The sequence below is a fragment of the Bos javanicus genome, chromosome 6 (assembly GCF_032452875.1).
Source record: "Bos javanicus breed banteng chromosome 6, ARS-OSU_banteng_1.0, whole genome shotgun sequence".
In the NCBI taxonomy this organism is placed as follows: Eukaryota; Metazoa; Chordata; class Mammalia; order Artiodactyla; family Bovidae; genus Bos; species Bos javanicus.
In genome coordinates this window covers 66,888,222-66,914,457 of record NC_083873.1, presented here as the reverse complement: position 1 = coordinate 66,914,457, position 26,236 = coordinate 66,888,222, and the positions used below count along the sequence as shown (strand labels likewise).

The 26,236-nt window shown below is 36.5% G+C and overlaps 1 protein-coding gene across 6 annotated transcripts in view; it reads left to right on the top strand.

Annotated features, from left to right (window-relative positions):
• The window catches only part of NFXL1 (nuclear transcription factor, X-box binding like 1), a 61,942-nt gene that overhangs the window by 21,850 nt on the left and 13,856 nt on the right, over window positions 1-26,236 (top strand). For all 6 annotated transcript variants that reach the window (XM_061420088.1, XM_061420085.1, XM_061420086.1 and 3 more), the window contains exons 13-19: window positions 589-709; window positions 945-1,104; window positions 2,130-2,221; window positions 16,320-16,341; window positions 17,053-17,193; window positions 21,341-21,507; window positions 24,376-24,445. In XM_061420088.1, the coding sequence (XP_061276072.1) occupies window positions 589-709; window positions 945-1,104; window positions 2,130-2,221; window positions 16,320-16,341; window positions 17,053-17,193; window positions 21,341-21,507; window positions 24,376-24,445 (773 nt within the window). The remainder of the gene's footprint in view (window positions 1-588; window positions 710-944; window positions 1,105-2,129; window positions 2,222-16,319; window positions 16,342-17,052; window positions 17,194-21,340; window positions 21,508-24,375; window positions 24,446-26,236) is intronic.

Sequence of the window (26,236 nt, the reverse complement as noted above, 5' to 3'; positions counted from 1 at the left end):
AAGTCACTCATATTGGGGAATTTATCTTAAAATAATGTACTTGAATAAATGTATGTATGAAATTAAGCCAAAAAGATTATTGCTAACAGATTTCCCACAGACTTAGCTCCATTTTGCTTATATAATTTTAATAATGTGTTATTTGTTACTTAGAACTTTTAGCAAATTTTAAGTGAAATTCTAAAACTTTTTGTTGAAGTACCAGTGTAGGTACAGAAAAGTATACAGATAGCAAGTGTACAGTTTGATGACTTTCTGTAAATGGAACCTACCCATATAACCAGAACTCACATTACTAAACAGAACATTACCAGCATTTCCAAAACTATTTTTGTGTCCTTTGTAATCATCATCCTGATTTTAAACAGAGTAGATTTAGTTTTTCCTGTTCATTTTATGTAAATGGAATCATACTCTTGGTGTTGAATTTCTTTTGCTCAGTGTTATGTGTGAGGTTCGTTCATACTGGTTTTATTCTCATAGTAGAATCCCATTGTGTGAATATACTAAACTTATTGATTCTGCTGTTGATGGGAATTTGGATAGTTAAGGAACTTTCTCTTTAAGTTTCAGACATTTTTTTTCTAGGTAGTTGTTACCCTTGCCCAGAAACTGTAGATGTGAAGTGCAATTGTGGTAATACAAAGGTGACAGTACCCTGTGGCCGAGAACGTACCACAAGACCCCCCAAGTGCAAAGAGCAGTGCAGGTTAGTACAAAGCTCTGCATAGACTTACATCTGATACCTTAGAGATTTAAATTCATATTGATTTTTAATTTTGTTAATATTTTCAGTTTTGCTTTAATGTTCTAAAATATTAATATTCACAGTATGATCATTCTGTGTGGAATCAGAATATATATATATATGAATAAATAATTGTACTTTAGATACAATTGTTCAGTAATCAAAGTAATTAAAAAAATTGTATTTTATAATTTAGTCGGCCACCAACTTGCCATCATACAAGTCAAGAAAAACATCGCTGTCACTTTGGCTCTTGTCCTCCATGTCATCAACCTTGCCAAAAGGTTTTGGAGAAATGCGGTCACTTATGTCCTGCTCCGTGTCATGATCAAGCATTAATAAAGCAAACTGGCAGGGTAAGAGAACAAATATTACTAAGAGATAATGCATTTCTCTGGGTTAGGTTTTCTTAATTTTTCTTAGTCATACAACAAGCGATGATTAATTACTTACTGGATATTAAACACTGTGATAGGAGCTGGGTCATAAGGTATAGGGCTTCTCTGGTAGCTCAGCTGGTAAAGAATCTACCTGCAATGCAGGAGACCCTGGTTTGAGTCCTAGGTCATGAAGATCTGCTGGAGAAGAGATAGGCTACCCATTCCAGTATTCTTGGGCTTCCTTGGTGGCTCAGGTGATAAAGAATCTGCCTGCAATGCAGGAGACCTGGGTTTGAACCCTGGGTTGGGAAGATCCCCTGGCGAAGGGAAAGGCTACCCTCTCCAGTATTCTGGCCTGAGTCCATGGGGTCGCAAAGAGTCGGACACGACTGAGTGACTTTCACATAAGGTTTAAGACTTGACCTTCTGTCTTTAGAAGCTTACAGTATAGAAAAGAAACCAATAAACAAATGTTTGTAAGAACAGCATGATAGTCATTTTATAATCTTGCAGATGAGTTTGTGAGTCCTCCATATATTGTGGTGTAGGGTTATAAATATCTCCTAACTTCTTCAAAGATTCCTTCACACATTCAGCAAATATTTACTGAATTCTTACTATGTGTTAAGCATTTTTCTAGGTGCTGGGGAGATAGTAGTGAACCAAACAATGGAGGTTAAATTCTACTGGTGGAATTTAGATTTTGTGATTCTGTTTTGTTTTGTTTGGGCTTATAAGAAGTGGAGGATGCTATACTGCCTTTGTTCTGTTATTTAAAAACTGCAGTCTGCCTCAATTTTTAATATAAATGTGTTAGAAGGAAACAATGTAATGGAATTTAAGGATGTAGTAAAATATTTCAATAAGCACAATTTGTTGATGACTTGAAAAAATTTCAACCTGCTTGAGCAGAGGATTTTTGGAACTGTTTTCTTAGATACTTAAACTGGCCATACAGTTTAGCTCCTCTGACTTAAAATTGGTGTGTATTTTACTTGTAGCACCAGCCTACAGGCCCTTGGGAACAGCCTTCTGAACCAGCATTTATTCAGACTGCATTGCCTTGTCCTCCATGTCAAGTTCCTATTCCTATGTAAGTATTAGAATTTTAGCTTTTTTTTTTTTAATTTATTTTGGTTGTGGCATGTGAGATATTTAGTTGCAACATGTGAACTCTTAGTTGGGGTATGTGGGATCTAGTTCCCTGACTTGGAAACTTGGGCTCTCTGCATTGGGAGCAGAGTCTTTAAGACCTTTTGACATAGTCCAAAGCATATCTTAAGAAACTTCTCCCCTTTTTCTTTTTGTAGTTCATCATTATGTCAGGCCTAGCCTGTAAAGTGGGCTTCCCTGGTGGCTCTGGTAACCTGGTATCTCTTCCCTGGTAGCCTGTAAAGTAGTCTGTCTTTCTGTTTCATTCTTTTCCAAATATATTTTGCATACTGCTTAAAATCTTCCTCTAGATAACTTTTTTTGAGTCATTTTCCCCAGTTAGAGTTTTAATGGGTCAGTATAGCCACTCCTACTCTTCTTTTGGTTACTGTTTGTGTGGAAAATGGACAGATTCTTAGAAACACATAACTGTACTGAAACTGACCCAAAAAGAAGTAGGAGATCTGAATATAACTAGTTTTTAAAGAGTTAACACCAGTGTTTTACTAAGGAGGGACACTTCCTGATGCATTCAGTGAGGCTAGAATTTCCCTGATAATAAATTAGAAAAAGACAGGAAAAATACAGACCAATATCCCCTTTTTAATATAGATACAAAAATTCTTAGCTAGATATTAGCAAACTAAATCCAGCAATGTGCACAAAGAATTACATACCATGGCCAAATGTGTGTATTCCAGAAATATGAATTTGAATCAACCTCAGTCATTCATTCATCAATAATTGATTAAAATCAATCAACTTAGTACTTCATCAGTAGAGTAAAAGGCAGTTGATAGATGCAGAAAAACATTTGACAAAATCTGACACATTTTCTTGATAAAAACACTCAACAGTCGTGGAGTAAGAGGGAGCTTCCTCAACCTAATGAAGGATGTCTATGAAAAACCCATAGTTAACATCACACTTAATGGTAAAAGATTTAAAGGTTTCACCCTGAATATCAGGAACAAGACTAGGATGTTTGTTCTGCTACTTCTGTTCAATACTATACTAAACATACTAGCTAGAGCAATTAGACTAGAAAATGAAGTAAAACTGTTTGGATTTTCAGATAACATGATCATGTGTATGGATGATCCTAAGGAATCTTTCCACAAGTTATTAGAGATATTAAATGAGTTTAATGAGGTTATAAGAAGCATGAATATACAAAAGTCAATTTTATTTCTATCCACTAACAATGAACAGTCTGAAAATTGAACTAAGGAAACAGTTCCATTTCCAATAACATTAAGAAGAATAAACATTTTGTTTATTTAACAAATTGTTAAATAAATTTGGATAGAAGAAATCCAAGATTTCCACACTGAGAACTATAAAACATTGTTAGAATTTAAAGAGGACCAAAAACTGTAGTACTGACATCCAGATATACATAAAGGTCAAGTGCATAGAGCTGACAGCCCAGAAGTAAGTGCATGCATTTATGGTCAGTTGATTTTTGGCAAGGGCGTCAGAATAATTAAATAGGGGAAAGAATGCTTTTTGTAACAAATGGTTTGGGGACAACTGAATATTCACATGGAAAATTAGCTCAGATTCTTACGTCACAGCATATGTAAATAGTAACTCAAAATGGATCAGAGGCCTACAATTAAGGACTAAAACTACTAAACTCTGAGAAGAAAACATAGAATAAAATCTTTGTGTCCTTGGGTTAGGGATTGTTTTATTAGATATGACACCTAAAACATAAACAACAAGAGAAAATAAATTGGAGTTCATAAAAAGTAAGTCAGAGGACATTATCAAGAAAGTGTACGTTAAGGACACTATGAAAAAATTGAAAAGATAGCTCACAGAATGGGAGAAAATGTAAATATATATCTTATAAGAGTATATTATCCAGAGTATGTAAAGAATTCTTAGACTGAGAGACAAAAAGACTAATAATCCAATTTCAAAATAGTCAAAGACTTAGAACAGGTATTTCTTCAAAGAAGATCTACAAATAGATAATAAACACATGTGAAAAGATGCTCCATGTCACCAGTTAGGAAAATATACATCAAAACCACCAAGAGATAGTATTTTATACCCACTAGGAAGGCTAAAATAAAATAGACATATGATGTGTTGGTGAAGATGTGGAGAAATTGGAGCCATTATACATTGCTATTGGGATTGTAAAATGGTGTAGCTATTTTGGAAACATTTTGGTAGTTTCTCAGAAAGTTACCATATGACCCAGCAATTTTGCTTTAGATCTATACCCAGGAAAATTGAAAATATATGTTCACAAAAACTTGAACATGAATGTCCATAGCAGCATTATTACTAATAGCCCAAAAAGTGAAGACAACTCAATTGTCTGTCAACTGATGAATGGATAAGCAAAATGTGGTTTAGCCATACAGTGGAATATCAGTTCAGTTCAGTTGCTCAGATGTGTCCGAATCTTTGTGACCCCATGGACTGCAGCATGCCGGGCCTCCCTGTCCATTGTCAACTCCTGGAATTTACTCAAACTCGTGTCCATTGAGTCGGTGATGCCTTCCAACCATCTCATCCTCTGTCATGCTCTTCTCCTGCCTTGAGTCTTTCCCAGCATCAGGCTCTTTTCAGATGAGTCAGTTCTTCGCATCAGGTGGCCAAAGTATTGGAGTTTCAGCTTCAGCATCAGTTCTTCCAATGAATATTCAGGACTGATTTCCTTTAGGATGGACTGGTTGGATCTCCTTGCAGTCCAAGGCACTCTCAAGAGTCTTCTCCAACACCACAGTTCAAAAGCATCAATTCTTTGGTGCTCAGCTTTCTTTATAGTCCAACTCTCACATCCATACATGACTACTGGAAAAACCATAGCTTTGATTAGACAGACCTTTGTTGGCAAAGTAATTCTCTGCTTTTGAATATGTTATCTAGGTTGGTCATAACTTTTCTTTCAAGGAGCAAGCGTCTTTCAATTTCATGGCTGCAGTCACCATCTGCAATGATTTTGGAGCCCCCCAAAATAAAGCCTCTTACTGTATCCATTGTTTCCCCATCTATTTGCTGTGAAGTGATGGGACCAGATGCCATGATCTTTGTTTTCTGAATGTTGAGTTTTAAGCCAACTTCTTCACTCTCCTCTTTCACTTTCATTAAGAGGCTCTTTAGTTCTTCTTCACTTTTGCCATAAGAGTGGTGTCATTTGCGTATCTGCTGTTATTGATATTTCTCCTGGCAATTTTGTTTCCAGCTTGTGCTTCTTCCGGCCCAGCGTTTCTCATGATGTACTCTGCATATAAGTTAAATAAGCAGGGTGCCAATGTACAGCCTTGATGTACTCCTTTTCCTATTTGGAACCAGTCTGTTGTTCCATGTCCAGTTCTAACTGTTGCTTCCTGACCTGCATACAATTTCTCAAGAGGTAGGTCAGGTGGTCTGGTATTCCCATCTGTTTAAGAATGTTCTGCAGTTGTTTTGATCCACACAGTCAAAGGCTTTGGCATAGTCAATAAAGCAGAAGTAGACTTGCTCGTGAATGTCTAGGAGTCTCTGGCGGAGGTGTGGGTCAGCAGTGGCCTGCTGCAGGGCTAGGGGCACTCAGTGTAGCAGTATGCATGGGACCTTTTGAAGGAGGTCGCCATTATCTTCATTACTTCCACCATAGGCTGGCCCCAGGTAAATAACAGGGAGGAAACACAGCCCCACCCATCAACAGAAAATTGGATTAAAGATTTACTGAATAGGGCCCTGCCCAGCAGAACTAGACCCAATTTCCCCCTCAGTCAGTCTCCCCCATCAGGAAGCTTCCATAAGCCTCTTACCCTTCTCCATCAGAGGGCAGACAGACTGAAAACCACAATCACAGAAAACTAACCAGTCTGATCACATGGACCACAGCCTTGTCTGACTCAATGAAACTTATAAGCCATGCCATGTAAGGCCACCCAAGATGGATGGGTCTTGGTGAAGAGTTCTGACAAACCGTGGTCCACTGGAAAAGGGAATGGCAAACCACTTCAGTATTCTTGCCTTGAGAACCCCATGAACAGTATGAAAAGGCAAAAAGATAGGACACTGAAAGATGAACTCCCCAGGTTGGTAGGTGCCCAATATGCTACTGGAGATCAGTAGAGAAATAACTCCAGAAAGAATGAAGAGACGGAGCCAAAGCAAAAACAATACCCAGTTGTGGATGTAACTGGTCATGGAAGTAAAGTCTGATGCTGTAAAGAGCAATATTGCATAGGAACCTGGAATGTTAGGTCCATGAATCAAGGCACATTGGAAGTGTTCAAACAGGAGATGGCAAGAGTGAACGTTGACATTCTAGGAATCAGTGAACTAAAATGGACTGGAATGGGTGAATTTAACTAACATAACCATTATATCTACTACTATGGACAAGAATCCCTTAGAAGAAATGGAATAGCCATCATAGTCAACAAGAGTCTGAAATGCAGTACTTGGATGCAATCTCAAAAATGACAGAATGATTTCTGTTTGTTTACAAGGCAAACAATTCAGTATCACAGTAATCCAAATCTATGCCCTGACCAGTAATGCTGAAGAAGCTGAAGTTGAACAGTTCTATGAAGACCTACAAGACCTTCTAGAACTAACAGCCAAAACAGATGTCCTTTTCATTATAGGAGATTGGAATGCAAAAGTATGGAGTGAAGAAATACCTGGAGTAACAGGCAAATTTGGCCTTGGAGTGCAGAATGAAACAGGTGAAAGGCTAATAGTTTTGCCAAGAGAATGCACTGGTCATAGCAAACATCCTCTTCCAACAACACAAGAGAAGACTCTACACATGGACATCACCAGATGGTCAATACCAAAATCAGATTGATTATATTTTTTGTAGCCAAAGATGGAGAAGTTCTATACAGTCAGCAAAAGCAAGACCGGGAGCTGACTATGGCACAGACCATGAACTCCTTATTGCCAAATTCAGACTTAAATTGAAGAAAGTAGGGGGAAAACCACTAGACCATTCAGATTTGACCTAAATCAAATCCCTTACTGTTATACAGTGGAAGTGACAAATAGATTCAAGGGATTAGATCTGATAGAGTGCCTGATGGACTATGGACAGAGGTTCGTGACATTGTACAGGAGGCTGTGATCAAGACCATCCCCAAGAAAAAGAAATGCAAAAAGGCAAAATGGTTGTCTGAGGAGGCCTTACAGATAGCTGTGAATAGAAGAGAAGCGAAAGGCATAGGAGAAAAGGAAAGATATACCCATTTGAATGCATAGTTCCAAAGAATAGCAAGGAGAGCTAAGAAAGCCTTCCTCAGTGATCAGTGCAAAGAAATAGAGGAAAACAATAGAATGGGAAAGACTAGAGATCTCTTCAAGAAAATTAGGGATACCAAGGGAACATTTCATGCAAAGATGGGGTCAATAAAGGACAGAAATGATATGGACCTAACAGAAGCAGAAGATATTAAGAAGAGGTGGCAAGAATACACAGAACTGCACAAAAAAGATCTTAAAGACCCAGATAATCATGATGTTGTGATCACTCATCTAGAGCCAGACATCCTGGAATGCGAAGTCCAGTGGGCCTGAGGAAGCATCACTATGAACAAAGCTAGTGGAGGTGATGGAATTCCAGTTGATCCATTTCAAATCCTAAAAGGTGATGCTGTGAAAGTGCTGGACTCAAAATGCCAGCAAATTTAGAAAACTCAGCAGTGGCCACAGGACTGGAAAAGGTCAGTTTTCATTCCAGTTCCAAAGAATGCTCAAACTACTGCACAATTGCACTCATCTCACACGCTAGTAAAGTAATGCTCAAAATTCTCCAAGCCAGGCTTCCAACAGTACGCGAACCATGAACTTTCAGATGTTTAAGTTGGTTTTAGAAAAGGCAGAGAACCAGAGATCAAATTGCCAACATGCATTGGATCATCCAAAAAGCAAGAGAGTGTCGAAAAATTATCTACTTTATGGACTATGCCAAAGCCTTTGGCTGTGTGAACCACAACAAACAATGGAATATGATTCAGCCATAAAAATGCATGATTTTTTGATATATTTCCATGTTACATGGCTGAACCTTGAAAAATTTTCATTCTAAATGAAAGAAGCCACAAAAGAATTCCCATAAGGATAACAGCTGATCTTTCAGTAGAAACTCTTCAAGGAGGGAATGGCAAGACGTACTTAAAGTGATGAAAGAAAATAACCTACAGCCCAGATTATTGTACCCAGCAAGGATCTCATTCAAATATGAAGGAGAAATCAAAAGCTTTACAGACAAGCAAAAGCTGAGAGAATTCAGCACCACCAAACCAGCTCTCCAACAAATACTAAAGGATATTCTCTAGACAGGAAGCACAAAAAGGATGTATAAATTTGAACCCAAAACAATAAAGTAAATGACAATGGGATCATTTATCAATAATTACCTTAAACGTAAATGGGTTGAATGCCCCAACCAAAAGACAAAGACTGGCTGAATGGATACAAAAACAAGACCCCTACATATGCTGTCTACAAGAGACCCACCTCAAAACAGGGGACACATACAGACTGAAAGTGAAGGGCTGGAAAAAGATTTTCCATGCAAATAGGGACCAAAAGAAAGCAGGAGTAGCAATACTCATATCAGATAAAATAGACTTTAAAACAAAGGCTGTGAAAAGAGACAAAGAAGGTCACTACATAATGATCAAAGGATCAATCCAAGAAGAAGATATAACAATTATAAATATATATGCACCCAACACGGGAGCACCGCAGTATGTAAGACAAATGCTAACAAGTATGAAAGGAGAAATTAACAATAACACAATAATAGTGAGAGACTTTAATACCCCACTCACACCTATGGATAGATCAACTAAACAGAAAATTAACAAGGAAACACAAACTTTAAACGATACAATAGACCAGTTAGACCTAATTGATATCTATAGGACATTTCATCCCAAAACAATGAATTTCACCTTTTTCTCAAGTGCACATGGAACCTTCTCCAGGATAGATCACATCCTGGGCCATAAATCTAGCCTTGGTAAATTCAAAACAATTGAGATCATTCCAAGCATCTTTTTTGACCACAATGCAGTAAGATTAGATCTCAATTACAGGAGAAAAACTATTAAAAATTCCAACATATGGAGGCTGAACAACACGCTGCTGAATAACCAACAAATCACAGAAGAAATCAAAAAAGAAATCAAAATTTGCATAGAAACGAATGAAAATGAAAACACAACAACCCAAAACCTGTGGGACGCTGTAAAAGCAGTCCTAAGGGGAAAAAGTTCATAGCAATACAGGCATACCTCAAGAAACAAAAAAAGTCAAATAAATAACCTAACTCTACACCTAAAGCAACCAGAAAAGGAAGAAATGAAGAACCCCAGGGTTAGTAGAAGGAAAGAAATCTTAAAAATTAGGGCAGAAATAAATGCAAAAGAAACAGAAGAGACCATAGCAAAAATCAACAAAGCCAAAAGCTGGTTCTTTGAAAGGATAAATAAAATTGACAGACCATTAGCCAGACTCATCAAGAAACAAAGGGAGAAAAATCAAATCAATAAAATTAGAAGTGAAACTGGAGAGATCACAACAGACAACACAGAAAAACAAAGGATCATAAGAAACTACTATCAACAATTATATGCCAATAAAATGGACAACGTGGAAGAAATGGACAAATTCTTAGAAAAGTACAACTTTCCAAAACTGAACGAGGAAGAAATAGAAAATCTTAACAGACCCATCACAGGCACGGAAATTGAAACTGTAATCAAAAATCTTCCAGCAAACAAAAGCCCAGGTCCAGACGGCTTCACAGCTGAATTCTACCAAAAATTTAGAAAAGAGCTAACACCTATCCTACTCAAACTCTTCCAGAAAATTGCAGAGGAAAGTAAACTTCCAAACTCATTCTATGAGGCCACCATCACCCTAATACCAAAACCTGACAAAGATCCCACAAAAAAAGAAAACTACAGGCAAATATCACTGATGAACATAGATGCAAAAATCCTTAACAAAATTCTGGCAATCAGAATCCAACAACACATTAAAAAGATCATACACCATGACCAAGTGGGCTTTATCCCAGGGATGCAAGGATTCTTCAATATCCGCAAATCAATCAATGTAATACACCACATTAACAAATTGAAAAATAAAAACCATATGATTATCTCAATAGATGCAGAGAAAGTCTTTGACAAAATTCAACACCCATTTATGATAAAAACTCTCCAGAAAGCAGGAATAGAAGGAACATACCTCAACATAATAAAAGCTATATATGACAAACCCACAGCAAACATTATCCTCAATGGTGAAAAATTGAAAGCATTTCCCCTAAAGTCAGGAACAAGACAAGGGTGCCCACTTTCACCATTATTATTCAACATAGTTTTGGAAGTTTTGGCCACAGCAATCAGAGCAGAAAAAGAAATAAAAGGAATCCAAATTGGAAAAGAAGAAGTAAACTCTCACTGTTTGCAGATGACATGATCCTCTGATCCTTTAGAAAACCCTAAAGACTCCACCAGAAAATTACTAGAACTAATCAATGACCATAGTAAAGTTGCAGGATATAAAATCAACACACAGAAACCCCTTGCATTCCTATACACTAATAATGAGAAAACAGAAAGAGAAATTAAGGAAACAATTCTATTCACCATTGCAACGAAAAGAATAAAATACTTAGGAATATATCTACCTAAAGAAACTAAAGACCTATATATAGACAACTATAAAACACTGGTGAAAGAAATCAAAGAGGACACTAATAGATGGAAAATGTACCATGTTCATGGATCAGAAGAATCAGTATAGTGAAAATGAGTATACTACCCAAAGCAATTTATAGATTCAATGCAATCCCTATCAAGCTACCAACAGTATTCTTCACAGAGCTAGAACAAATAATTTCACAATTTGTATGGAAATACAAAAAACCTCAAATAGCCAAAGCTATCTTGAGAAAGAAGAATGGAACTGGAGGAATCAACCTACCTGACTTCAGGCTCTATTACAAAGCCACAGTCATCAAGACAGTATGGTACTGGCACAAAGACAGAAATACAGATCAATGGAACAAAATAGAAAGCCCAGAGATAAATCCATGCACATATGGACACCTTATCTTTGACAAAGGAGACAAGAATATACAATGGATTAAAGACAATCTCTTTAACAAGTGGTGCTGGGAAAACTGGTCAACCACTTGTAAAAGAATGAAACTAGACCACTTTCTAACACCATACACAAAAATAAACTCAAAATGGATTAAAGATCTCAACCTAAGACCAGAAACTATAAAACTCCTAGAGGAGAACATAGGCAAAACCCTGTCCGACATACATCACAGCAGCATCCTCTATGACCCACTTCCCAGAATATTGGAAATAAAAGCAAAAATAAACAAATGGGACCTAATTAAACTTAAAAGCTTTTGCACAACAAACGAAACTATAAGCAAGGTGAAAAGACAGCCTTCAGAATGGGAGAAAATAATAGCAAATGAAGCAACTAACAAACAACTAATCTCAAAAATATACAAGCAACTCCTACAGCTCAATTCCAGAAAAATAAATGACCCAATCAAAAAATGGGCTAAAGAACTAAATAGACATTTCTCCAAAGAAGACATACAGAAGGCTAACAAACACTTGAAAAGATGCTCAACATCACTCATTATCAGAGAAATGCAAATCAAAACTACTATAAGGTACCATTTCAGGCCAGTCAGAATGGGTGTGATCCAAAAGTCTACAAGCAGTAAATGCTGGAGAGGGTGTGGAGAAAAGGGAACCCTCTTACACTGTTGGTGGGAATGCAAACTAGTACAGCCACTATGGAGAACAGTGTGGAGATTCCTTAAAAAACTGGAAATAGAACTGCCTTATGATCCAGCAATCCCACTGCTGGGCATACACACTGAGGAAACCAGAAATGAAAGAGACACTTGTACCCCAATGTTCATCGCAGTACTGTTTATAATAGCCAGGACATGGAAGCAACCTAGATGTCCATCATCAGATGAATGGATAAGAAAGCAGTGGTACATATACACAATGGAGTATTACTCAGCCATTAAAAAGAATACATTAGAATCAGTTCTAATGAGGTGGATGAAACTGGAGCCTATTATACAGGGTGAAGTAAGCCAGAAAGAAAAACACCAATACAGTATACTAACACATATATATGGAATTTAGAAAGATGGTAACAATAACCGTGTATACGAGACAGCAAAATAGACACTGATATATAGAACAGTCTTTTGGACTCTGTGGGAGAGGGAGAGGGTGGGATGATTTGGGAGAATGGCATTGAAATACGTAAAATATCATATGTGGAATGAGTCGCCAGTCCAGGTTCGATGCACGATACTGGATGCTTGGGGCTGGTGCACTGGGACGACCCAGAGGGATGGTATGGGGAGGGAGGAGGTTTCAGGATGGGTAACACATGTATACCTATGGTGGATTCATTTCGATATTTGGCAAAACCAATACAATATTGTAAAGTTTAAAAAAAAAATAAAAAAATAAATGAAAGAAGCCAGACACTGAAGGCCACATAATACATTTATATGAAATGTCCATAGTAGGCAAATCCATAGAGACAGAAAGTAGGTTAGTGGTTGCAGAGTCTGGGGATAGGAGACCATGGAGAATGATTCTGATTGTTTCACGGCTTCTCTTTGGGTCATAAAAATATTCTAGGATTAAGTCATGGTGATTTTAGTTACACAACCATGTGAGTACACTAAACACCTCTGAATTGTACTCTTTAAAAGTCTACATTCTATGGTATGTGAATTTTATCTCAGTTTTAAAAAGGAGAAGAACATGTATAAAGATCCTTCTAACACTGATATGATTTTTTAGTAACATGCATAACAAAATTATTGTAAAGTATATATTAAAAATACTACTTGTCACATGAATTATCAAGGCAATATAATTTCTTATTATTGTACAGTGTTTTTGTTTTCTTGTCCTCTTGTTAAAAATAACATTACATTTGATAATAATTTGGCCGTGTGGTATAAGAATTCTGAATATGTATGTATAATATATATAATATGTGCTGTATCATTTAGGGTGCCTTTAGCTTCAAGTAACAGAAACTCTAAATTAAAAGCAACATGGTAACATTTATTTCTTGCACAGTTAGACTGGTGTTAGAACTGCTTCCTAGTTGGTTAATCTGATTAATTCAGATACCTCATTGAGGGCCCAAATTTTGTCCTTACTTTGTATCCTTTATATAGTCTTTGCTCTCTGGCTATTTTCCTTTCTGATAAACTTCCCATCCAGTTAGTGAAGTTTCCAAAGGGAGAAATGGAAGATATTTGTGCCTTCAGCCATCCTTTTCTTTTAAGACTGAGGAAATTTTTCCCATAGTAAAATTCTTTTCACTTTTCATTGGCCAGAGTTGGATCACATGACAATTTCTAAACTAGTCTCTCGAAAGGGATATAAAATATTTGTTTTGTTTTTTTAAATAGACTTTTTTTAAAAGATGACTTTTTAGGTTTGCAGGAGAATTTCACAGAAAGTACAAAGAGGTCTTGTTTTCCTGCCATTCACACACAGTTTCCCCTGTTATTAATACATTACATTAGTGTGGAATTCTTTAAAAGTGTAAACTTTATGGCATGTGAATTTTATCTCAGTTTAAAAACCAAAAACGTATATATAAAGGTCTTTCTAACTCTGACATAATGCTTTTTCAGTGGCATGTGTAACATAATTATTATTATGAGGTATATGTTGAAATTTATTATTTGTCACATGAACTATCCAGGTAATATAATTTCTTTCTTAGAGCAGAATTTTGTACAGCTGAGGAACTGATACTGATACATTGTTATTAACTAAAGTTTATAGTTTACATTAGGATATACTTTTTCAGTTGTATGTGCATAATGTCCTGCCTGCATCAGAATAGTTTCACTGCCCTAAAAACATCCTGTGCTACACTTGTTCATCCCTCACCTGCCTGTCCCTCAAGCCCCTGGAAACTGTTCATCTTTTTCTTTCTTTTACTGTCTCTGGAATTCTTCCTTTTTCAAATTGTCCTGTAGTTGGAATCCTACAGTATATAGCCTTTTTAGCATGTTGCACTTAATAATTTACATTTAATTTCCTGTATGTCTATTTATGGTTTGATGGCTCATTTCTTTTTATTGCTAAGCAATATTCCATTGTACCACAGTTTGTTTATTCATTCACCTATTGAAGGACATTTTGGTTGTCGAAGTTGTAGCAGTTATGAAGAAAGCTGCTGTAAACGTTCATGTGTAAGTTTTTTGTGGTCATATGCTTTCAACTCATTTGGGTAAATGTTTAGGAGTGCTGATTCTGGATCATATGGTAGACCTATGTTTACCTATATGAGAGCGCCATTTTGCATTCTCTCCAGCAGTGAGTGAGAGTTCCCTTTGCCCTGCATCCTTACCAGCAAATATTATTGTCAGTGTTTTGAATTTTAGCTGTCCTAATGGGTGTGTAGTAACAGCAACATCTTATTGCTGTTTTAATTGGCAGTTCTTTAATGGTAAATGATGTTGAACATCTTTTCATATGCTCAGTTGCAATTTGTATATATATAAAGTGTCCTCTGTTCAGATCTTGCCCATTGATTTAATTGAGTTGTTTGACTTATTATTATTGAATTTTAAGAGTTCTTTTATATTCTGCATAAAAGTCCTTTACCAGCTGTGTTTTTCCAAATATTTTCTCCCAGTCTGTGGCTTATCTTTTCATTTAAGTGTTCTTATTTAAGCGATTATGGCAGAGCAGATGTTTTGGGTTTAATGAAGTCCAACTTAGCCATTTTTCTTTCCTGGATTGTGCTTTTGGTGTTGTATTTAAAAAGTCATCACCAAACTCAAGGTCACCTAGATCTTCTCCTGTGTTTTATAGTTTTGCGTTTCACATTTAGGTCTTTGATCCATTTTGACGTAACTTCAGAAAGTTGTAAAGTCTGTTTGTATTTTTTTCCATGTAGATGTTCCTTTGTTCCAGCACCAGCCATATGCTGAAAAGTCTGTCCTTTCATCGTTTAATTGCCTTTCTCCTTTGTCAAAGATCAATCGACTATCTTTGTGTGAGTCTGTTTCTGGGCTCTCTGTTTGTTCCATTGATGTGTTTGTCTGTTCTTTCACTAATACCATACTATCTTAATCACTGTAGCCTTATAATAAGGCTTGATGTTGGGTAGTGTCAGCTCTTTGCCTCTGTTCTTCAGTACTGTGTTGGCTATCCTGGGTTTTTTTGTTTTTCCATAAAGATCGTAGAATCAGTTTGTTGATATCCACAAAATAACTTGCTGGGATTTTGATTGTAATTGTGTTGAATCTAGATGAAGTTGGGAAGAAGTGACATTTAACAGCATTGCACCTTTCTAAAGATGAACATAAATATCTCTTCATATATTTAGGTCTACTTTTATTTCTTTAATCAGTGTTTTATAGTTTTCTTCATATAGATCTTATTATTTATTTTGTTAGATTTATATCTTAAGTATTTCATTTTTCTGTGTGATAGTATAAATGGTGAAAGTGAAAGTTGCTCAGTCGTGTCCTACTCTTTGTGGCCCCATGGACTGTACAGTCCATGGAATTCTCTAGGCCAGAATACTGGAGTGGGTACCCTTTCCCTGCTCCAGGGGATCTCCCAATCCAGGGATTGAACCCAGGTCTCCCGTGTTGCAGGCGGATTCTTTACCAGCTGAGCCATAAGGGAAGCCCAAGAATACTGGAGTGGGTAGCCTATCCCTTCTCCAGTGGATCTTCCTGACCCAGGAATCGAACTGGGGTCTCCTGCATTGCAGGTGGATTCTTTACCAACTGAGCTATCAGGGAAGCCCTGATGTAAATGGTGGTGTGTTTTTAATTTCAAATTCCAGTTCAGCAGTTGGCTTTTGTATATTAACTTTGTATCCTGGAATCTTTCTGTAATCACTTATTATTTCCATATGTGTTTATTTTTTGTTAATTTAAAAACCAGTAGAGTTAGCATCTTTGCTTTAAAAATATTCTTTTTGAAGAATGTATAATGTTTTCATTTTTTTTCTTATAGGGAATGTCTTGGAAAACATGAGGTGAGTTACAGGCACAAGCTTTAACTAAAGCTTACAATCTATTAATATATTCCTCTTCTATATGATGGGTATTAGAAATAACAAAGTCAATGTATTGTCTTTTTAGTGCTCTAAAGAGTATAAGAGTTTGTCTACTAAGTATTCAAAAATATACAGTGCTTTTATTTGAGAATTAGCCTATGAATATGCATTCACTACAGAAGCATTATATTGTTGAGTTTCCCTTTTAGGAATAGGATATTTTGCTTTTTGGCATTCATTCTTTGGATTTTTTTTGATAGATTACTTTGATTTTGATAGTAATTATTAATGAAATGTATCAGATAGAACTTGTTCTCAAATGAATAACAATCATTTTGGAAACATGCTTCCAGTAGGCTGTGTATGTGTGTACGTTGCTGCTGCTGCTAAGTTGCTTCAGTCGTGTCTGACTCTGTGCAACCCCGTAGACAGCAGCCCACCAGGCTCCCCCGTCCCTGGGATTCTCCAGGCAAGAACACTGGAGTGGGTTGCCATTTCCTTCTCCAATTGTATGAAAGTAAAAAGTGAAAGTGAAGATGTTCAGTCGTGTCTTACTCTTAGCGACCCCATGGACTGCAGCCTATCAGGTTCCTCCTTCCATGGGATTTTCCAGGCAAGAGTACTGGAGTGGGTTGCCATTGCCTTCTCTGGTGTACATTGCTAATTTTCCTTTTTTTCTTAAATTTTAAGGTGAGCCCTCTACCATGTCATGCTGTAGGACCTTATTCTTGTAAAAGAGCTTGCGGACGAACCTTAACCTGTCAGAATCATACATGTATGAAAGAGTGTCACAAAGTAACTGAAACAGATTCCTGCACTGACAAAAAAAAGGTAATGTCCTTGGATTGAATGTATACATGGTTATGATATGCTTAAAACACTTTCTTTTAATAATTATGCCATAAATATTTTGCTATAATTTCCTCTCTCTTTTCTTGCCCTCATCCCTTCTCCTTCCTTGCTTTTCCTAAGACAACCAGCTTTAACACTTGGCGTATATGTCTCTGTATCTTTGTGCTAGCTCAAAATAATACGACTTTTACTTTGGTACTCTTTACATGCTGTACCTGTGTTAATACATAGGATTTGATTTTATGATAAAAGTACAGAAATTGTCCTTTTTAGACAATAGCGGCAGTATCACCTCTACTGCTATCCGTTTATATCTCAAAGTTTTGTCTGGAGCATTTGCTCTCAGCTGTTTTTTAACTCTAAAATTGGTAGTAGGCGATGTTCACGATTTTAAGAAATTCTCTGTTGACAGTAAATAACATCACAAATATGGGATATGTGTAAATTGTGTGAAGTTTACTAAAATTAGCATTTTACAAGCATATGTGATGTCAACCTTAAAAAAAAGTCTAAAAATTGCCATTTTACATAGAAAAACAAATGTAGCTAATCAAATTTCAAATAATATAAAATTTTTTTTTAAATAGTGTTTTTTCTTAGGTGTCCATTTTGTAGAGAATCCTAATTTAGTAGTGTGCTTAATAAGGAATAAGTCAAACATTTTTAAGCTTAATTACTAAGTAATGTTACATTAACAGATGTTTAAATTATTATATGAATTGTGTTATTGAAAATTTCACTTGCATTGTTAGATGTTTTGATCTTTGATTTGGTAATTATAATACATGGCAACATAAATGTCCGTAGTATATTCTTTTTCGTGTGTAAATATATATGTAACTTGTATTGTTTATAATTTTTTCATTGAGCTATACCTTGATCCTTAGTAAAAATATTGTCATGATAAAATGAGGAAGATCCTGGACTTATAAAATCAAACTAATATAATGATTCAGAATCTCTTTAGAGAATAGCTGATGTATGATGTATGGCCAGAATATCAACTGAGTCAGAAAAAATTCATTTAAGGAAGTGGGGAATTACAGTTACCTTGGATTACTTGACATGGCTTCCTAGGCAGTGAATTGCTCTGGCAAAATACGAGTTATAAGTTATGTGCAATTCTTCTCAATGTAGCTACAAGTTCATCCCTGTCTCACATTCAGGGAAGGCTACTGCAGTGTGCGTGAATGAAAATTATTTTGGAAGATAACTTTGTAATCATTCTAATTTATGTATTGAAAATTAAATAATTCAGAAACTTTTAAAATTCTTTACTGTAACATTTCAATTGAGTCTCCTATAGGTCTTGCTTTATCTTTTCTCAGTATATATGAAGATATTCTGTTACAAGTTCTTTATAGTCCCCTACTTAAATATAAATTTCTTGGGCCAGGAACCCTCTCCAATCTTGCATATTCCCAGTATATGAGACAATACCTGGCACATAATGCTGAATAAGTATTAATGGAATAAGTTAATATGTATTTTTTTAAAAAAGAAATTATAGAGGAATGTTTGATAATTGAAACACTTTTTCTTTGTAATCCTGCATGTCAAAAATAGATTAGAATTTTATGTCAATTAAAAAAGACATAGAGATGCTCAACAAATTATTAGACCTCTCTGGTCTAGTAATTTAATAATTTAACTAATATGTATCTACTAAAGAACTGAGTTTGTGTTGGTTGTTATTCAGTCGTGTCCGACTCTTTGTGACCCCATGGACCGCAGCACGCCAGGCTTCCCAGTCCATCACTAACTCCTGGAGCTTGCTCAAACTCATGTCCATTGAGTCAGTGATGCCATCCAACCATCTCGTCCTCTGTCCCTTTCTTCCCCTGCCTTCAGTCTTCCCCAGCATCAGGGTCTTTTCCAATGAGTCGGCTCTTTGTGTCAGGTGGCCGAAGTATTGGAGTTTTAGCTTCAGCACCAGTACTTCCAATGAATATTCAGGATAGATTTCCTTTAGGATGGACTGATTTGATCTCCTTGTTGTCCAAGGGACTCTCAAGAGTCTTCTCCAACACTACAGTTCAAAAACACCAATTCTTCTACGCTCAGCCTTCTTTATAGTCCAACTCTCACATCCATATGTGACTATTGGAAAAACCATAGCTTTGACTATATAGACCTTTGTTGGCAAAGTAATGTCTCTGGCTTTTTAATATGCTATCTAGGTTTATCATAGCTTTTCATGTAAGGAGCAAACGTCTTTTAAAATCATGGGTGCAGTCACCATTTATGGTAGTTTTGGAGCCCAAGAAAATAGTTTGTCACTGATTCCATTGTTTCCCCATCTGTTTGCCATTAAGTGATGGGATTGGATGGCATCATCTTAGCTTTTTGAATGTTGAGTTTTAAGCCAACTTTTTCATTCTCTTTCATTAAGAGGCTCTTTAGTTCCTCTTCACTTTCTGCCATAAGGGTGGTGTCATCTGCATATCTGAGGTTATTGATATTTCTCCTGGCAATCTTGATCCAGCTTGTGCTTCATCCAGCCTAGCATTTCACATGAATAAAGGAGAGCAATTGACATGGATACTGTGCAAATAGGAAAAGGAGTACATCAAGGCTGTATATTGTCACCCTGCTTATTTAACTTATATGCAGAGTACATCATGAGAAACGCTGGGCTGGAAGAAGCACAAGCTGGAATCAAGATTGCCAGGAGAAATATTAATAACCTCAGATATGCAGATGACACCACCCTTATGGCAGAAAGTAAAGAGGAACTAAAAAGCCTCTTGATGAAAGTGAAAGAGGAGAGTGAAAAAGTTGGCTTAAAGCTCAGCATTCAGAAAACGAAGATCATGGCATCTGGTCCCATCACTTCATGGCAAATAGATGGGGAAACAGTGGAATCAGTGGCTGACTTTATTTTTCTGGGCTCCAAAATCACTGCAGATGGTGACTGCAGCCATGAAATTAAAAGACGCTTACTCCTTGGAAGGAAAGTTATGACCAACCTAGACAGCATATTCAAAAGCAGAGACATTACTTTGCCAACAAAGGTCCATCTAGTCAAGGCTGTGGTTTTTCCAGTGGTCATGTATGGATGCGAGATTTGGACTGTGAAGAAAGCTGAGCGCCGAAGAATTGATGCTTTTGAAGTGTGGTGTTGGAGAAGACTCTTGCGAGTCCCTTGGACTGCAAGGAGATCCAACCAGTCCGTTCTGGAGGAGATCAGTTCTGGGTGTTCTTTGGAAGGACTGATGCCAAAGCTGAAACTCCAGTACTTTGGCCACCTCATGCGAAGAGTTGACTCACTGGAAAAGACTCTGATGCTGGGAGGGATTGGAGGCAGAAGGAGAAGGGGACGACAGAGGATGAGATGGCTGGGTGGCATCACCGACTCGATGGATGTGAGTTTGAGTGAACTCTGGGAGATGGTGATGGACAGGGAGGCCTGGCGTGCTGTGATTCATGGGGTTGCAAAGAGTCGGACATGACTGAGCTACTGAACTGAACTGAACTGACATGGATACTAAGTTATGAGGGTTAAACATTTTTATTATCATTTCCAAGTTCAGCCATGATTACAAAAGAGGTACTTTGTTGAGCTACATTAAGGTCCATTTATTTGTAAATGTAATTTAATCTTGTCTTACTGAAGTGCATTAAAAAATAAATTAGACTGCTAGTCATTTTCTCTCCCTTCTGTATGTGTTTCTCCTTGGCCAGATGCAATTAACATTCCTAGAACATTGAATGCTTTGGTGATTTTTATTTGTGTGTTAACAGTGCGTTGATTTCTTTAGTTAGATGATGGTCATACTTCTTGAGTGGAAATTGGTAAGCTTTTACTGTTTCCCCCCCACCCCCCACCACTGACTAGGAAGTAATTTACATTTTAGTAGGAAAGCTTCGTGTAATCTAGTCCATTTTAAAGGTGAAGCAGTTTGATCAAATGAGGTTGGCAGACAAAAATCTTTGTGAGTAATGGTCCTATTGATAATCTTGCTGTTATTCATTTGAATATTTTTAGAAGAGTGAAAGCATAGCACCATTTTATTAGCTGAATTTCTGAGAGCTGCAGATGTAGATATATACATTTTATAGGTTTAGCTGTATAGAAATGTTAGATTTCTGTATTTCAGTGATGTATTTCCTTGGTACTTACCAGGCTGGCCCAGAATGCCTTCACTGTGAAGAAGGGTGCTCTAAATCACGGCCGTCAGGTTGTCCTCATCCGTGTGTCCTGCCATGTCACCCTGGAGAGTGCCCTCCATGTGTTCAGATGCTTAGAATAAAATGTCACTGCAAGATCACAAGTCTTTATGTGGAATGTAGGTAAGTAGACTGAAGAAATACTCTTGTTTTACCAGCCATTTTAACTGTTATCTTTTTTATAATTCAGAACCTTTAATACAGTACTTTAAGGAATATTTTTTCAGTGTGGTCCTTAGAGGCTGGAGGCCTTGATTTTCCGGTAGAGATCTGGAAGGAAGAAATGTAGGCTGTTTCACCTTCCAGATACTTTACCTTGATCTTAATCAGGGAAATTCTCTTTTTTCCATTTGGGTATTTCATGTAAGATTTTGTTAGGAAAAAACTTGCTTTTAGAAAAACAGCAGAAGCACTCCTATAGCATATTGTTCAAATACCAGTGTCAGCTAGGGTTTTGTTGGTTCAAAGTTGACTTGCGTATAGTTACTTAGGCACAATTTTTAAATCGTAGATTTAAAAGGTAGGCTTTTGTTTATTGCAGACGTTACTGTTATGGCTATTATCATACTAGGATATGACTTCTATATTTTCCTTACTTAAACATTCAAGTTTTTGCTTGTGGATTATGTGGAGGAAAAATTTTTTTTCATTTTTTTTCTGTTTAATCATGCTCTGACATAATTAACCATTTCACTTAAGTCTGTAAAGTGAGATTTTTATATTTTACTCAGATTAAATTTGGGAATATGAGTTTATTTCTGACTTTTTGGACCATACATTACCATACAGAAAAATGGTAATCAGTTTAGTTGCTCAGTTGTCTCCTACTCTTTGTGACCCCATGGACTGCAGCATACCAGGCTTCCCTGTCCATCACCAACTCCTGGAGCTTGCTCAGACTCACGTCCATCGAGTCAGTGATGCCATCCAGCCATCTCATCCTCTGTCTTCCCCTTCTCCTCCTGCCTTCAATCTTTCCCAGCATCAAGGTGTTTTCCAGTGAGTCATCTTCACATCAGGTGGCCAGAGTAAATGCTGATAGTTTCTTAAAAATATTTTTGTTACTTATACTCTGCTGCTGCTAAGTCGCTTTAGTCGTGTCCAACTCTTTGTGACCCCAGAGACGGTAGCCCACCAGGCTCCTTTGTCCCTGGGATTCTCCAGGCAAAAATACTGGAGTGGGTTTCCATTTCCTTCTCCAATGCATGCATGTATGCTAAATTGCTTCAGTCATGTCCGACTCTGTGTGACCCCATGGACAGCAGCCCTCCAGGCTCCTCTGTCCACAGGATTGTCCAGGCAGGAATACCAGAGTGGGTTGCCATTTCCTTCTCCCACTTAAATGGGGAAGTCAGATTTTATTCTTTTCAAATACTAAAAATATTTTGTTGAAATTAAAAAATTACAATTTTTAGTTTTAGAAATTTTGTAAGAAGAGTTAGGAGGAAAATTTTGCTTTATTAATGAGTGTTACTGAATGAAAAGAGGCTGTTTTCTTTTTTCCTTTTTTGGGACTGTGCCCTCTGTGAATCTTAGTTCCTCAGCCAGGGATCAAACCCATGCCCCTTGCAGTGGAAGCATGGAATCTTAATCATTGGACTGCCAGGAATGTCCCAAGAATTTGTTTTCTTTGGTCTTGCAGTGTCCTAAATTTACCCCTCTTGCTTCTTTTTCCTTTGTCATATGGTCTCCAAAGGACACCTTCTCTTTTTACCTTCTTCCACAAAGCATTGCCTTTCTAACACTGGCTCCTTGATTCTTGCCTACTTTTTAAAAGTGTCTTCTCTTGCTTTGATTTACCAAGACTTTTTCAGTATTTTTACATTTGTGGTGGACTTTTTCTTCTTGGTACACCTGTCATTTTTTCCAGAACTCTACCAAGCTGTCTGTAAAGATTTGCTATGGGAGCTTGAGAAATAGCTCTGCTAGGAGTTGGTGTTTATTTGTCTACTTACAGGTCATTTGCAATTTGTAGAAATTTCTATCTTCTAGTTTTGCTGACATCATGGAATTTCGGTGATTGTTTGTTATTAATGAGCTGAATGATTTTGGGTAGAAATGTTTGGAGGTAGATGGATTGGAAGTGGTTTCCATTACCACAGCTATTGAGTTCTTTTTTCCTTTTCTTGAATCCATGTTTTTATACAGAATTCTTCAGTCTCAGTATTTTTTCTGATAATTTCATTTACTTTCCATTTCATAAGTCATCTTTTCCTTTTAGTCATTTTCTGCTTCATGCAGTTTCTTCTGTAGAAATTAGTTATAAAAGATACAGGCCTTGAAAAACTTGTTTCTAATTCTAGAGAAACAGGAACAAAATAATATTACCTCTTTAAGTTCAGAGGGGAGCACTTTACCTGTAAGAATGAAAATATAGAGCCAGTGTGAAAACTTTAGTTGTAGAGCCAGTATAAAAACTATGTTATTGTTACATGAAACTTTGTCAAGAAAATTGCCTGTGTTATCTAGGGTACAGGTTTTAGCTAATTTGATATATATACTTAAGATAATAGTTTTAACATTAGCGAGGCTAAACTTACAGTGTATTTTAGCAATTATGTCTAGTGAAGGGAATTGGAAAAGAAAGAATAAAGGAAAAGAGAAGAAAGGTAATAGGGAAGAGAAAAGTGGGATATGTATTATGGGGATTTTTAGATTGTCATTGGTTACTGACTCATCTATCTACTCTTCAGCTCTTTGTTAGAAAGTAGTTTTATTCATTGATGTTTATGTCTTCAGAGTTACCCCCTGCATCAGATATAAAAGCACAGACTGATTTTAAGTGAACTAACTGATTTTAAGTGAATTAAATGAATGATTTTAAATCATTTTCTAACATTAATCAATAGCTTAATCCAGAATCAACTGAAAAAAGTTTTTCTGATAAGCTTATTGCATTGCTGTTTGAAATTGTGAGCTGTTTTTAGAAAAACCATACTATAAAACGGACTTTGCTTTGACTGTCATTAAAACTTCCTCTCATCTTTTTAGAAAAATAACCACAGCTGATGTAAATGAAAAGAATCTCTTGAGTTGTTGCAAAAATCAGTGTCCTAAAGAGGTAAGATTTAATACAACTTTTTTACATTGTATTTCTTGGGCATTGTTTCTCTTTTGTTGTTTGTTCATCCTATTTTAGGTCTTTTCTGGACCCACTAGAAATGTGGGCCCAGAAAGCAAAATGTGATTGATATGTGTAGAAACTTGTAGTTAGGGTCGATGCACATCTCTTTGTAAAATTTTGGGATAGTAGGAGAAGGAATGACCCTTTGAAGATTTTTTTTATGACCTAATGTTTTCCCATCTTGAAATATAAGTAGATTAGGAACTGTGTGGCTCATGGGCAGTTGGACAGTAAATCTACAGTAGAAAAAACAGATCGCATGTGTGTGTGTGTATAAACCTTAAAGCTCATTATTTGAATTCGTATAAAGCATTCATGTATGAAGTTTTGCTTTTAGAGATTATGATGCTGGTACATGCATTGTTTTCAAGCTAAAAGTATCAAAAGTAGTTCAGAAAAATTGTTCAGAGTGAAAAGGTAAAAACTCACTGGGAATAATTTTGAGTATCACTGGCAGTAATTTTGAGAAACCAAAGCAGTCTATCTCTGACCAACTTAAAAGTTAAGACAGTCCTTTTTTGATCGTTGGAGTAGGGAAGTGACAGTTATTTGATTTATAAAGGAATTCTTTTTACTTATAACTGTACTAGTAGCACCTTTTTTCTTTAATTCTCTGTCTTTATATATTTACCTAAGTGTTTCTTATCCTATTTAGAATCAGGAAGAGATGACAGCAAAGTCTTAACTATAGTCAGTCTGTCTCTTTGATTAAAGAAAAAGCAAATCAATGCATGATATGCCTTTTTATTAACAGCATTTCCTTTTAACTAAAACTTTGGACACATTTGTGGGTTTTTATTTAAGAACTATTGGAAATTGGACCTGGGAATTTTAAAAGTCATGTGAGATTATAAAAGGGAGAAATTTCAAGCAATACATGCTTATTTTAATAATCCTGTCTTTGTTATATAAGTGAAACATGAGGCATGGGATATTTCAAATTTAATTTTCTGAATTCTTCAAATTCTAAGTTTCCCCTTGTTAAAATAAATTTTCTTCTGTTCAGATTCAAGTTTCAGGTAATAAGTAGTTGAGAATGTTTTATTTTTAATCTGACAACAGTAATTTGGGATGAGATTGCTGTCAGAAATAAACATTTAATTCAGGGATCACTAATTTGCAATTTAGCATTGCCTTGGTTATGATTTGTTTGTGATCCTGTTATGACATTAGGGTGGGACTCGAGCTGAATATGCACTATTTATTTAGAAATTTTTCCCCCATGCTCATCATTTTTTAATTCTAGGACATTCTGGAGACCATGGTATTGCTAGTGTCTCCTTGGACTTTCTTGAAAAATATATCCTTAGGTTGGGAACAGTCCATATGGTTATTAAGGTTTAGAACAGTCTCAGAGTAGACAGGTGAACATTATTATGTCTAATAGAATTCAATCTAGTTTATGTTCTGATAAGGCTACAGCAGTGGTTTTCAAACTCTGATGTGCATCAGAATCATTATAAGCGCTTGTTAAAACAGGTTAATGGGCCCCACGCCAGAGTTCCTGATTTTGTGGGCCTGGAGTGGAGGTTCAGAAATTTGCATTTCTAATAAGCTCTTACATAAGGCCGATAATATTGGTCTGGTACAGTTTGAACCAGTAGACTATGATGGTATCAACCAAGAACTGTCTTTCTGAAATCTTAAACAGAAAGACAGAAATCTTAGACTGAAGATACAGGATTATGACAAATTCTGATGCATTGATAAATTTCTGTTTGTTTTCTC